Source organism: Serinus canaria, chromosome 5 (assembly GCF_022539315.1).
Source record: "Serinus canaria isolate serCan28SL12 chromosome 5, serCan2020, whole genome shotgun sequence".
In the NCBI taxonomy this organism is placed as follows: domain Eukaryota; kingdom Metazoa; phylum Chordata; class Aves; order Passeriformes; family Fringillidae; genus Serinus; species Serinus canaria.
The window spans coordinates 11,305,105-11,320,093 of NC_066319.1; the positions used below are offsets into that span (position 1 = coordinate 11,305,105).

General features: G+C 43.6%; 1 protein-coding gene across 10 annotated transcripts in view; it reads left to right on the plus strand.

Moving 5' to 3' along the window:
* DENND2B (DENN domain containing 2B) overlaps positions 1 to 14,989 on the plus strand; it is a 153,181-nt gene that overhangs the window by 118,096 nt on the left and 20,096 nt on the right. For 9 of the 10 annotated variants that reach the window (XM_050975355.1, XM_030240508.2, XM_018907914.3 and 6 more), the window contains 4 exons: positions 581 to 650; positions 6,634 to 6,711; positions 9,464 to 9,604; positions 12,909 to 13,057. In XM_050975355.1, coding sequence (XP_050831312.1) covers positions 581 to 650; positions 6,634 to 6,711; positions 9,464 to 9,604; positions 12,909 to 13,057 — 438 coding nt within the window. Of the gene's footprint in view, positions 1 to 580; positions 651 to 6,633; positions 6,712 to 9,463; positions 9,605 to 11,770; positions 11,865 to 12,908; positions 13,058 to 14,989 lie in introns of those variants that run through there. The other variant, XM_050975359.1, reaches the window with a different exon arrangement.

The following is a 14,989-nucleotide window of genomic DNA, read 5'->3' on the forward strand; positions in this document are numbered from 1 at the left end:
CAGCACTAGGAATTGTTTTATATAATACCATTTAAAACTGGCAAAGTAGTCAGGAATGTTTCACAGCCCAGGCATGAATTCACAGTTCCATCCCTTTACCTGTGCTGTAATTACAGCCTTAAACTGTTGTTTTGCTGCTCTGTCACAAATGGTATTTGTCCTAGACAGAGATGTAAAATGAGTTGGATTTTAAAAATCTGTGTTGTTTCTGGATTAGAAAATTTTTTCTCTACTCTCAGAGAATATCTGCCTTTATGAATAAAACTCAGTCCAAAGACAGGATTGAACCAAAGATGAAGGAGCACTGGAATATTGCCCTCATATCTGGTCAATATCTGATTGCCCTCAAAGTCTGATTCTCATATTTCTTCTGCAGTCACTGACACTCAGCACCCAGACAGCCGGGTTGTCCCTAAACACACCACTGCCAGAATTTTTCCACAGAGTATGTCCTAATGATGAAGGCCTTCCAGTGGGCAGCATCTCTCCCTTGATGAGTGTCCCTTGCTAAGTGATGCACCTTGTAGCCATGCTGTAGTTCTGCTATAATCTCTGCCATGGGCAATTCCCTTTCTCCTAGTGAGACCTTCTCTTTCATGCTGACTGGGGAGGATGGGAGCCGGCGGTTCGGGTACTGCAGGAGGCTCTTGGTGAGTACATCACCCTCACTTCAGAGGGCAGAATTCTCTTGAAAAGGGTCTCAAAACTACAGTCTGAACTGAAGGTGTCTCTCATGGCTTTTAAAGGAAACGGGGTTTTCTCACTCTGAAATTTGGAAATGTAAGGAGATCAAGTTGAAATAAGAATTTGTAATGGCCATTTTAATCCGATAGATCCCAAGGTTTGTAGCGAATTTCTGAGAATGTGGGAAGTCCCTTGGGTGAGCACTTCATAAATTCTTTATGTTATGTACTTCAAGCACAATCAGAAGTACTACAACACTGGAAACAAAGGCAAAGCTGGTATTTCTAAACATTTGTGAGTAGTGTTTATCTCTTAGGCAGCTGCTTACATCTCAAATGACTCTGCCAGCACTGTGTCATCAGTCTGCAGCTCAGAGCCAAGCAACAGGCTGGTGCCAGCACTGGGAAGTCTGGTTTCTCACACCATTTTCAGTCCCCATGACCAGGGGTGGTCAATAGGTGAGGTGGGGAGCCTACCAGCAGTGTTGTCCCATCACCTGGAAAATCCCTGGACACTTGATAAACTGAGAGCACAGCAGTGTGTGTTTTGAGGGGGAAGAATCTGCTCAGAGGCTTGCAGAGTGTGTTAAGAGAGGTGGAGCAAATGGAAAGAGGGATTCTGGTGTCCATCCTGCACACCTGATGGGATGGCACAAAGCCGAAAGCAGCTGGTTGTCTGTGCCCTGGCCTTGCACCTCTTGGATAGGTTTGGAGCTGTTTGTGAGTGACTGGGTGGGAGGCCAGGGCTCCTGTCATGTTCTCATGGCTGTTGCCCACACTGGGTTGGGGAGCTTATGTGGATATTGGATACTGCAGGAGTCTTTGGCTGACCTCTGTGCCAAATGAATGTCGGCAGCAGTTTGTAAGTAGGTCCCCCCTCTCTAAGAGTAAGGCACACTGCCACTTTCCCTCCCTTCCCTTTCTGGCATGATTTCCCACCTTTTCAGGCAGGGATCACCTGCCTTCAGTAGCTTCCAGCAGAGCACTCCCTGTCACTGGCACAGCACCCTCTGTCCTGCACTGCTGCTTGTGCCTGACCCTGCTCTTCCCCTGCTCTCTGTCCGTGGCAGAGCCCCTGCGTGCAGACAGCAGATGCTGCCTGGGAGGTTTTGCTGTGTGTGGTTCCTGTATTTGTAAGAAGTTTCATTAAGCTAACATAACAGAAAATTTGTTTATCAGTTCTGGGGGCAGTGTTTGCCATAGGTAGCATCACAGGGACTCACTCTGTATAAAACAGTGTGTCACAGTGAGCCACAACAAGGTTGCTGTGTGGGCAGGAAATGTCACTGAAGGATTGTGCTGCAGTAAATCTAGAGCTGGTCAGGGGGTAACTCAGGGATGAGCAAGGAAAGCACCTAGAATTCATCCTTGCTGCTGTAAGTAGGCATAAGAAGATGAAAGGCAGCAGTACAAATCAGTTTTTTTAATGAGCTGTCATTTAAAAGGATAATAAGGTCATATTTGGGAAAAAAATAACAAAACCTCAGAAAATGTTGGTTAGAATAAAATTATGGATTGTTTTCACTCTACTAGGTAAAGGTGATTTGAGACTTTTATCTTTCTGAGAATGTCAGTACATTTCTAATCATGCACAGAGCTTGCCTCTGTGAAATGCCAAATGGTTGATCCTGAACTGTGCTGAGACTGAAATAACCAGTGACAATAAAAAAGATTTATACACAGGAATGTTGAATCAGTTTTTCAATGAAACATTAACATGGGGTTTTTTTACTCATTTAAAGCTCAGTGAAATTCACCCTACATTAAGGACAACATAAAAATAGAACACTGATTTCAGCTGGTGCAAAACATGGCTGAGTATATTAGGAAATACCAGGAACAGAATTAAATCAATAGCGCATGCTTTTATATAATGGTGTTTTGAGACAGCCTTGGAGATTTTTATCCTCCACTGGATAAGGCAAAAATCAATCAAATAGCAAAAAGAAAAAGGCAAAATAAGTAATGCTTTGCTAAATCTATCTAATAATCATAAAGCTAGTTATAAAGCAGATCTGCTGCTGCCACCTTTGGTGATCACTTAATTCAGGCTGCTTATTTTGGGTTCCAAACCCTGGCATAGAGAAGCTGACATGTCCCATCCCACTGGTAGAGCCTCCTCAGCCAAGGAAAGGAAGGAGTCATGTGCTCTTCACCAGCTGTGCCCCTCCTGGGGCAAATCCAGCCATGCCCTTCTGAGGGCAAAACTGGGGCTTAGAAAGAGAGGGGGTTTTGGAAGCTGCAGAGAAACAGCTCAGCATTTCCTCTACCTGTGGAAAAGGCAAAAGTGGCAGAGATCTTTTATTTGGGTGGTGCAACCTCTTCCTGTCCTGCTAGGAGAAATGTGGAATCCGGGTATTTACCTGAAGTGCCTCTTCCATAGGGTTTGGAAGTGTAACTATTTCATGTCTTCTGCAAGGGTTGGTGCATGGTGGACCAGCCTCACTAGTGTGTGCCATGAAACCCCACTAAAATTCTTATAAACTGCTCCACTTTAAGCCAAGCCAACTGCTGTGAGGCTAATTCCTTAGAAAATGTTCCTCAGCTGTCCTGGTGGGAGATGCTCTTGTAATTCCCAGCAAGAGGTGTCTCACACCTTCTGGTGCATTTGGCAGCCTCATTGGCAAAAGCTCCATGGCTGGCTGATCCTGTGAGGATGGCTGGCTGCTCTTCTGCAGGGTCTGCTGTGCAGATTCCTGCATTTAGGAAACAATTGTGTTTTGTCAGCCTTGCTCTCCTTTGGCGTGTTGTGATATGAACAAACTGTTCCACTTTTTTTCCTTCAGATCTCAGATTCTTCCAGATCTTTTCTGGGGTCTGTGTGCCAAAACTACCTCAAGGGATACAGTGACAATTATGTTTTGTTTGTTCTACAAATCCTGTACAGTATCCCCTTTAAATGTATTTATATTGTTTTGTTTCATTTTGGAACAGGATCAGAATGGACTGTAACCTATTGTCCCACAGCAGACAATCTGCATTTCCATAGATAGCATGAAATTTTCCAGTTACATCTTGATACCTCCAAGGCAATTCTGCAACAGCTTTTCTAGTGAGTGCACAAGTCAGCAGCAGAGATGATTTGGGCACCCTTGCAGGGGCTGTTTCATCCTACGCCTCCCTTCCCTCTCACATAAAATTTGATCCTCCAGCACTTTTCCAGGCTAAGACAAGCCAGCCCCAGGAGTCCATGGAGGAGCAGCTGCCTGAATGTGAAGTGTGTACCTGAAAACATGGAAAGCAGTTATTAGGAGGGACAAACCTGAAATCCTGCATTTGCTGGGGACAGGAGAAGGGCACTCATTACAGTGTGAAAGCAACTTTTGTGGGATGCAGACTGTTTATGGAGCTGCAAAAAGCTCATTGGAAAACCCTTTTTCTCCTTGCTCCCTCGCATCCTGCCCTTGCCCAAGCAGTTTGACAGCCCTGTGTACACTGAGTGCTCTGGCACTCAAAGTTCATGTTTTACAGAACAAGAAGTCTTTAAGAAGTGCTTTTGGATTTACAACACCCACAGTTTTCTCATGGTCACAATTTGGATTGGCCCTAACAAGGAATCAAGAGCCTCCATAGAAACCGATTTTAGCCTCCCAGTGTTGGAATTGTTCTGATTCCTGGCACCCCTGAGGAATATCTCTGTTTCTGGATATACTGGCTAGTGCATGTGCTTTGCAAAGGCCACTTCTCCCACACAGCTCAGTGCTATGGCAGATGGGGAGGAGATCTCTGAAGGCTCCATAGAATCCAAGAACATGGACAGGGAGGTGAGATTTGGAAGAGAAAAATGGCAGGCTTAGTTTTTGGAGCAAAAGCCTCTTGTTTTTCCTGCCAAAGATTTTGGAGTGGGCTTTAGTCAGTAATATTCAGATTAAACTCATTATAAAAAAGATTGTCCTGAGCCACGTGTGGACCAGCCTTGATGCAGAGCTTGGCTTCTCCACCTCAGCCAAGTTCTTGTCAGTTTAAGTTCATAATTTTGGGAAACTGTCTTGTTATCATCAAAACTCATTAGCATTTTCATTTTGTGACACTGGACTAAGGGTGAAAATATCCTGGGCTCCACAAAAACAAATTGAAAGGAAATCAATCCCAAAACATCATCCCCTTCATCTCTTTTCTTCCAGGAGCAGTGCAGTGCACAAGGGCAGAGTCACTCAGGTGCCTCTCAGCTGGGCTACTTCAGCATTTTGCTTTCCTGATCTGGACAGATTCTTTGTGTGCAGGAGTGAGTCTTGGATGGACAACATGACTCCAGGACTGTGTAGCCACCTTGCAGAGCACAGACTTCCACTTGGGAGAGCTCCCCTTTGGGAAGGGAAGAGGTTTCACTGGTCCTGAAAGACAGACCCCAGTGTCCCCCAGTGACGAGGGAGGAGTCCAGGCAGGAGTGTCATGTCCTATAGGATGGTCTTGCCCAGGAAAGAAGCAAACTAAAGCACAGTGGGTGTTTTAGATCAGCCTAAAGCGAGGTGTAAACTGATGGCTGAGAGGGGAGGTTGTGTGAAGGGTTGCCAGTGCTATAAATTCGAGAAGTTCTGCCCCTCAAAATGGCTCTGCTCAAGGCTTTTGCTTGCTGCTCTTGCAGCTGACGTGTGTGCATCTGTGAGGCTGTGCTGTTTGCAGGAAAAGCTCTCTGAAATAACAAAAAAGGATGTCCTACACAGTGAGAGCAGGGAGGGAAGAATCCCAGCTCCCACAGACATGTAGCCTTTAAGACAATTGAAAGCAATGATATTTCATAAAGGAGAAACTTGGAGTAAGTGCTAAGCAGTTATTGTTTCTGGTCTTATAGATGACCCAGGAATGTGATGTTTTTACTGGCACTCAGTGAGACAGCTCTTGGCTGGGAGCTGTCCAAGGCTCCTGGCATGGCTTCGGCATTCCTGCAGATTTGACACAATGATTTTAACCAAAATCCCACATGCTTGATATAATCACTCAGTGCCTTTAGAAAGGATTTTATACCTAATATGGACAAAAAAGGGCTCTGCTTTTTCAGAGATGTGACGTGTAGTGAGCAGGTTTGGATCCAGAAATAGACTCATCTGTATTCACTTAGCTTTGGTATTTTTTTTGTGATCTTTATTATAACAGGCAGGCACCTGCTGACTGTCCAAGTCTAGAGTGCAATATTCAGGTTTAAAAAGCACAGCTAGCCCTCAGTTTCTCTTGATTGTCATCTCTGTGGCATGTGAATTTCAAACACTCCATGGGGAAGTTGAGTACCAGTAGAGTCCAACAAGAGACAAAGTGGAGTAGGCAGGGTAGCAGAGTCCAGTATGCTGAGTACCATTTGCTTCCCCAGGATTAATCTTATATAGGATGGTTACAGAGGATGGTCTTCACAGTTTCTCTTGGGGAGGGAGTAAGAGGGATGTGTATAATTGATTCATACTTGCCACAGTTTAAGTTATGTGTGTTTCATGTTTATCAAGAGTTGGTCTGAGGAAGTTCATGGTTTACTCATGCAGCCTGCTTTGTTTAGGTTGTGAGCTCCCTTTCTGTCGGCTGAGGTCCCTTGAGCACCATGGAGTGAGGGAGTGGGGACCTAAAGCCATGGTGCCTCCCTTAATGTTACAATTCTCCTCCTGCAGCACACAGCCCCAGGCTGCCCCCACTCCTTGTGCTGCAGAAGGAGCAGGGCACAGAGATAGCAGAGGCATGAGTTACAGGCCTGGTTCCATGTGCTTTTATGGCTGCAAGCTGGAATGAGGCTGGGATGCAGCTCCAACAGGCTGTGATTTCCAAAGGGGATAAGCTCTATCTGTGCCTTTCAGTTTCCTGCCTTATGGAAGAAATATGATGCTTTTCCAAGAGCAAAGAGATTTGTTGGAGAAGCAAATAGTGAGAGATGTCACATGATGGCCAACTGTGTGGTCAGAGAGAGAAGTGTATTTCCTCATGGCTCCACATGAATGTGTAATTCCCATCTCCTCTTTGCTGTTATCAGCCCAATGGAAAAGGCCCCCGCCTACCTGAAGTTTACTGTGTCATCAGCCGCCTGGGGTGCTTTGACTTGTTTTCTAAGGTAAGGAGATAGTTTTTAATACTGCTTTTTAATTTGATTGTTTACTGAGACACATCTGCAGTGATGAACCAGGCTGGAAGAATTCCTTCCTTTGATGGGAGATAACTATTTTACAGTTGCTGTTTTGGATATTCCATCCCTATTATTTGGTTCATCAAAGAATGTCTTATTACTTCTGTGACTGAGGCAGAAATTGATTCAGAAAACATCTGGGTGTCTGTATGATCTGGCTGACCAAAATTTTTTCCATTGTTTTCTACAGCCGTTCTGTGCTGAGCTGTAATTCTTGGCATCCATAGTTTGGATGATGGGCCAGTACCACTTCTACTCCAACACCCTGTGGAATGATGAGGTTGAGAAAAAAGATTATTTGATATGTGAATTCTATACACTTAAAACTAGTGACAATTTTATTTTTTTCACTCGAGGAGTCTAGGATAAAGCACAGTTGATCTTTTGATTGGCCCAATCAAAAGATCAAAATAAATTTTAATTTATTGTGTTTTAATTTGCCAGAGATTTTCACTTCAGATACGGGAAATCTCTCAGAACTTTCACAGATTTTGCCTGCTAATTTTCATAGGAATAAAGTGGAAGAGAGCATGTAAATCATTGATGTGAAATTAAATCATAGCATTTCTATTGTTCATATGATCTAATATTCATACAGAATATTATTTTTAAAGCAAGTTTTGAGTTTTTCCAGATAAAGCTTTAACATAAGCCTTGTGTGAAGAACAACAATAGGGTTGCAACTAGTTAATTGCAATTTTGCTTCTGATGTCTTTCATAAAGCTCTGAAATCAAGGGTTTGTAACAGTGTCTCTTAGATGTAATATGTATCTAAACACAGATATCTGTGAGTGAAATGGAATGCATTGTTCTGGGAGGATCACCCAGCTCACCCCACTCGTGGTGTGCACAGAACTCATGAGGCTTTTTGTTTGCTATTATGTTTTTATCTAACTTTGATAGTGCTCTATTTTATAAAGGAAGACTTGGGAGAAGGAAAAAAAATTAGGTATCTTTCTTACAACCAAGTATCACTGCAGCTGAGGTATAAGGTCAGACAGCTGGCCCTCAATACAATGAATAGCTGTCTCTGCCTTACAGTGTGAATGATGAAAGACCGTGGGATATTAAATCTTGGATATTATTTATCACAAAAGCAAAAAGATTCCTCTGGTTTAAAATGTTTCTCTTCCTATTTCTGATAACTTTCATTAACTTTGTCTTCCACAAAGCCTTTCCTGCTCACTCACTGTTGTAATACCTGTTGCTGGGACAGACTTGAGAACCACAGATATTTTAACTTCCAGCCAGTTCATTTGGTCATGGTTTCAACAGCTGTTTCTGACCATTTTATCTCTTGGGATCTCTGTTCAACTTTTATTTGGTTCAAATGCTCCTTTTATTTGCGTTGTGAAGGTCTTCGGAGCCAGGCATATGACACACACATGACCCCAAGTCCAGCAACAAAATCATCAAATAGCCAATCCTGTGGCTGCAGGAGCACAACTGAGTGCTGGCAGTGTGCAGGAGCAGCAAGGGACCTGGGGCACAGCCCTGCTTCATTGCTGCTTCCCGCTGGTTTTGTTTGCTGAGGATGGCTGTGCTGCAAATTACATCAAGAGCAAAATCCGTGGCCTCCTTTATGGTTATCTGCCACTTCCAAGGACTGGAATGCAAGTTATGTACATAGGGCCAGCTTTGCTTTAGTAAGGCCTTCATTATGTCACAGGGAGGAAGGGGAAACTATGCACCAGTGAATGCCTCTGCTGGCATTTGGTGTCACCAGCTCTCCTTACAGGTCACCAGCTTGTGCTTAAGTGAATTTTAATGTTCTGCTTCAGTGAAATCATTTCCAAGAGAAACAAGAGAAAATGTCTGGCTCAGGCCCACTAACTCTTGTATGGCCTTTTGCTCTGGAGTGGTGGTTAAAGGATCACCATTGCAGGTCAAACCACCAACTGCTTTGAACCTTGCTTTCTGTCTTTAGCTTTATCATCTATATGCTCAGTCCAATGTGGGAAAGCTTAGCTGTGATCTAATTTATGTTGCCCCATGTGACCAAAGAGAGAAGAACATAATAGTCTCTATCTTTAAGAAGTTCCATCTGCTTATTTCAAGACTAGATTGCCTGTTGTTTCATCAAGAGAAAATGACCTTAATGCAGGCACCAGTGTGAACAGCTGGGTGTGTGTCAGGGGCAGCTCAGGGTCTCCAGCTCAGCACAGACCCTGACCTGACAGCCACTGCTGGAGGAGCATTTCAGGAGCTCTGTCCTGCTGTCTTAGTGGCACCATTGCCTTCTGCCTTTTTCTTGTCCTCTCAGTTGAAATGAAAGAGATGCTCAGTGCAAAGAAAATTTTTCCTTGATATGAATTTCAAGATGTACCACTGAGATGAGATGCTGAGCTGGGCTGTGATCATGGCATTCGTCTTCATCTTTCTCTCCTTCAGCTCACCCCGTTCAGGCATAATCCCAACAATATATGTCATGTTGAGTCTTCTTCCTCTTTTCCAGATTTATTAATTTCCTTGCCTCTATGTTAATAACATTCACAAACGGGCTTCATTTTGTAACAAGAAAGCATGGACTGATGGTAATGAAGAAATACATGGCAGAGGAGACATAAACTTAGATCTGCCATGTGTTTAAGCACACGTGGGTCCAAGGGTGCTTCAAAAGTCTATGTGATGCTGACATGTTCTGTCTCTCTCTCTCACTTATGTCTTACTAATGGACCAGATCCTGGATGAGGTTGAAAGGAGAAGGGGAATATCTGCTGCCCTGGTTTATCCATTTATGAGAAGTCTGATGGAATCTCCTTTTCCTGCACCTGGAAAGACAATCAAAGTCAAAACCTTCCTGCCTGGAGCTGGAAATGAGGTAAAAAGCAATTGCAAACATTAAAAGCCAAAGCCTTACCCTTTACCACTCCAGTATCAAAACAGCAAAAGAAAAGCGGGAGGAGACAAGCAGATCCTGCAGGGCTGTGGGGTAGCAAACCCTCAAAATAAGCAGATCATGAGCTGCACCACTGTGGACATACTAATGCTAGTTCCCATTGATGATTATAAGCCAATTTATGGTTATGTATTTATTAATTTATATTTATTAATAAGTTGTGTGTAAGAAAAACAGCCAACACAAATGTCCCAGTGTGGCTGGCCTAGTGCAGCTCAGAGACTGCAGCATTGCTGGGCTTTATCACAGTGCTAACAGGCCAGTGTGAGTTTCCCATGCTGTCTGTACCTTCAGCACTGAGCACTTCAGCAGTTGCTTGTTATTTCAAACCTTGTTACTGCTGGTCCTGGCCATGGTAGGAGTGACCAGCAGCATTTAAATGGCTCTCTTTGGTAATAAATACCTTTAAACTGGCTCTCAAAGGAAAGTATGTCATGCAAAACTCTTTTGTGTGTGTGTGCACACATACAATAGATGCCACTTCTTTCTATTCCTGACTCAAGTAGCTAGAAGCCTAGCATTAGACAACATGTGCCTTATTGGAGAATGGCAGTATTGATTAAAAGGCTTTTTCAACTTGGGGCTGGCCAGCCATTTACCATGTCAAATTCTGTTCTCTGCATGCCCCTATTTAAGAATAGAGTAGCTCCACTCAGATGGTCAGGCATATACAGGGGATTCATTACTGAAGACAGGAATAGAATTTGTCCCAGTTAGTAAAAGCAGAGAGAAGAAACTCCCCTTTAGGGTTATTTCACCCTCCTTAGGGTTTTTTACAGTTCCTTTGTTATTTTTGCATTAAATTGTATTTTCTCTAAATGGAGCACCTCTGACTTCAATGGAATGGGCCTGTAATATGGTATGAAATGTAAAGGACTCCTTTTATAAGTGACTTGCAAGGCATTTTAAAGTCACATGCATTTTCTTCTGGAGAGGCATAACAGGGAAAAGAGCTGACAATGCTTTTTCTGTGTGAATGTAACTGGGATCCATGATCTGCAGCTTCTCTATCCTCTGCGCAAGCTTCTGAACTCTCCCGGAGAGAAATATTGAGATAATTCCCACAAACAAACAACTCTCTTCTGGCTGAGCTTTGCTCTCTGTTGTGCTAGTACAAACTTGTTATTTAAATGGAATGCACAGGCTTAATTAGGAACAGAATCTTATCCTTCCATTGTGGCTCCTCTTGCCTAAACAAAGATGGTGATTAATTGGGAAGCAGACAGTGTATTTCTTTGTGATGAGCAGACTGAGGCAGCAGGCTTTGCCATGTAGCAGAAAACATCCCTGGTATTTGTAAAAGTTGCCATAACTTGCATTGCATCCTACCCTGCAGCAAGATATTAGTGTTGGCAGGCTTGCAGTAGAATCAGCCCTTCCTGATTTGGCACATACACTTGATTTGAGCTTGCAATCCCAGTGCTAAGGAATGGAAGTGGGTACCTTTGCTGATTGTGAGAGTTAGACAGCATTTCCAAGGAGCCATTCCTGGTACAGTCATTCCACAATTTGTTTCTCACTGCTGTTGTTTGGGGCAGGAGCTGAATGATGGGTGTCTATACATTGTACCATTCCTGTATTTCAGGCTTAAAAAAATCAAATCTATTTGATTTGATACATACTGTTCTAAGAGTGGCTTTCTTTTTATAATTGTGAGTTACTGATCACAAACAATATCACAACTAAACTGATATGAACTTATTTTGTTTACAGTATCCTGTGATCTTGAGCATATCCTTAAAACAGTGTTTGTGAGGAATTCTGTAAGGGCAACTCCAGTTAAAACCTAATCCAATCTGCTTGTGGAATGTGCTGTCACGTGCATGAAAACATAAAACTAGTGTAAAGCAATAAAGTGATGGTGATTTTTGGACATATGGAAAGAAGATGCATGCATGTTCCTGTTAATGTATATTCAGAGATTTCAATACAGCTTCAAGTTGGCCAACTTCTTCCCTTTCCCTTCTGTTTCCTCAAATTCCTCAGTAGTCAATCATTTGCTGTCTTGTGCTTCATATTTTTCTCCTTCTGTTACTCTCTTCTTCATGTTATTTTTCCCTCTTCTTTTTTCTGTCCTCTGTCTTCAAGTTCCACATCTGAACATGTCAATTGCAGAGTAAAAGGAAGATATAATAAAGGAATCAAGGAAAAGGCATTTGAGAAAAGGAAGGAGAGGGCCAGAGGTCATGGATGAAGTATGAAAATTAGACTGTAAAGGGATGTCACAACTCACCTTCTAAGACCTTGTCCTGACTCCCCAGTTAAGTATATATATGTGTGTATGTATCTTTATATGAAAAGAGAAAGGATTTAAACGTTATCTAGTGAATTACACAATATAGGAGAGTGGAAATGAAGTAAATTGGGTTCAGAGTCTTCCTGGCCTTTTAGCTGAGTTCCAGGCTCCTATCTAGATGGTAATATAATTGTTAGCCAAGCTTAGAACCCAATTTACCTTGACTTTATGGCTGTTTCAACCCTGTAAGCTTCCATCTCTAGCGTTTGATTGTTACTTGCTTCATACTCTCAACTCAGCCAAGCTTTACATCCCCTACAGAATGTTTGGAAGGGGGAATCATGCTTCTCTTGGAGATGACAGCAGGCAGTGCACACAGCTGTATTCTGGGAGGAATGGCACGCCAGGAATTGTGCAATACACTGTTTTTCTGTGTCTGCACACGAGGGGCTGGGTCACTGTGTATCCCCTCAGGCACGGCGCAGTGCTGCAGTATAGTAGATATTTTTGCCCCCAACGAAGGAGAGGAATGGTGAGGAGGACTCCATCTTATCAGGAGGCTAATTAATTACATTATTATACTATATTATTCTATATTATATTACACTACATTACATCTAAACTGAATCTGCCAAGCACTCAACTGCACTCTACTGCACAGAATCTCGTAACTGTCACTTGACAGTCCTGACACACACACACCTGGACTTGATTGGTTAGTGAATCAAAACACTCACACCAGAATCCAGTTATCAGTTCCATTCAGGTAAACAATGTTCCATGATGCATTCCACTTGTGAACAACACAGGAGCAGTAAATGAGATAAGAATTGTTTTTTCTTTCTCTGAGGTTCGGAGAATGTGACTCTCAGAAATAGTCTTGGGAAGAATTGTGTCTCTTCTCTGTGAAGAGAAATGTGGCTGCCCTGCAGGGCCGGGCTGGCTGCAGGCCCTGGCAGTGCTGACCCCGCTGTTGTTGGCTGTGTGCAGGTCATCGAGCTGCGGAGGCCCATGGACTCCCGCCTGGAGCACGTGGACTTCGAGTGCCTCTTCAGGTGCCTGAGCGTGCGGCAGATCATCCGCATCTTCGCCTCGCTCCTGCTCGAGCGCCGTGTCATCTTCGTGGCGGACAAGCTCAGGTGAGTGCTGCAGGCACCTGGAGCACACGTGCAGGACGGTGCTGTCTCTGGATGCAAAAGGCTTTAGGAAATGTAATGAATGGTTTTCAGATGTCAGGATCTTCTCACTGGTGGATTTAAATGTCTTTTTACGTCCATGGGTGTTCTGTCTTACTTTCCCACCTGTAAAATGGCGATACAACTTCTCATGTTCTTCACAGCCAGCAAACATTTGCACGGCATTTCGATGCAATGTAGTGCCAGCAATGTTTCTGTCAGGTTTTGGACACAGAACACTCATAAAGAGTAGCAGAAGTTGTCACTGAGGTGCTTTACCTTGTGCTTATGCAGTGCAGGCAGGCAGGGAAGCGGGGCGCTGAGAACTCCCCTGATTTGCTCTGCAATACTGAGACTTTATGTTGGGGCTGTTTCAATTCCTTCCCTACCAAACCCAGCCAGTGGGACTGTTAAACTGCTATCACAGTGCTTCCCAGCTATTTAGGATATTTTTCCTGGTGCTCATGTGTCCTGAAAACATTTCCTTTTGGAAGCTCCATCTTGGGCTCCTTGCTAGAATCTCTGAACACAACTTTTGTTTCCCTGCCCTTTGATTGCAATCTCCCCTCTTTGTTCCTCTGAAGCACAAACTCATCCCAAGGTGTAAGGAGTGAGAGCAACAGGCCACATCTCCCCATGGCCTTTCCCAAGGAAATGGGAGCTCTGTGTAAGCTGCACCCCTGCCCCACAGCAAAGAAACATCCTATTTTTAGATGCTTCTGTAATCCTCACAGAAAAGTTTGGGTAATGTAAAGAAGACATTCTTTTCTGTGGCATGATACACAATAAAAAATGACAGCTAAAAGTAAAGCCTGTCATTTATTAGACTCAGGAACATCCAGCATCTTTTAAAAGGACACCGGAGGCTGTATGGGAGGTTAAAAACACAGATGGATCTACCCAAACAAACTCTGCTAAACATTTTATCAGTCCCGACCTCCTCTGAATGACCGCCAGAAACAATAGCAGCACTTAGTGGCTGCCAGTGTATATAATAGCAAAAATACTTTGCATAGTAAAAAGCTTTACAACCTTTAGGGGAGAATTTCTTAAAGCTGCAGACCCTTCTCAGGTTATAAAGTTACTTCCTTAGCAGTCTTTTTTGTGTCTAGAACAACAGGAACATTTTATTTCGTCCCTTCTCTTGTCAGTAACCCTTGGTTTGAATGACCATTTGGGATGCCTTAATTTCACATAAACCCATGATGAGAATTGTGTAACTAGTCCAGGGTTTCTGCAGTACTTTAGTAGATATATGAATCACACCATGAATTTTGGAGCAGGTAGCTGTAGAAACACCGTTGGTGTGTTCCTTCTGACTTTTCCTACAGCATGTTTACTCACCTCATTCTGTCTGTTTCTCTTTTGCCATTCTTTCAGCACCCACAAGTCTGACAGTAATTCAGATTGACACAGATCTGCATTCCTTCCAATGGCACAGTGATCTGAGTGGAAACTCACAGAAGTGGTACAGCAAAAGTGAGCGCTCTGCTGTGCAGCTGCCAACTGCTGCTCTGCTCTGGAGTTCCCAGTTGCTCCTCTGTAGTGTTCTATGGACCACAGGCAAAGTCCTGCAGGGATGGCTCACTGTGGGAAAGATCCTCAGCCATGAGGGATGAGACAGATGGCAGCCATTCCCTGGGACTTTTCCCTGGGACAGCTGGCCTAGCCAATGTCATATAGTGCCCTGGGCACTGTCCAGGGAAAATCAACTATTAATCCTACTTTGACAGGCTCAAGGTAGCTTGGCATGGAAAACAGTTGTGTTACGATACTGAGGGCTTGTGGTAACTCAGGACTTTATCATTGCAGCCCTGGCTAGAAGTTCAGGATTGCCTGTGCAATTCCCTTTCTCTTGGTAGCTGCCTAGTCCCACAGGCCATGGAGCATGGAATA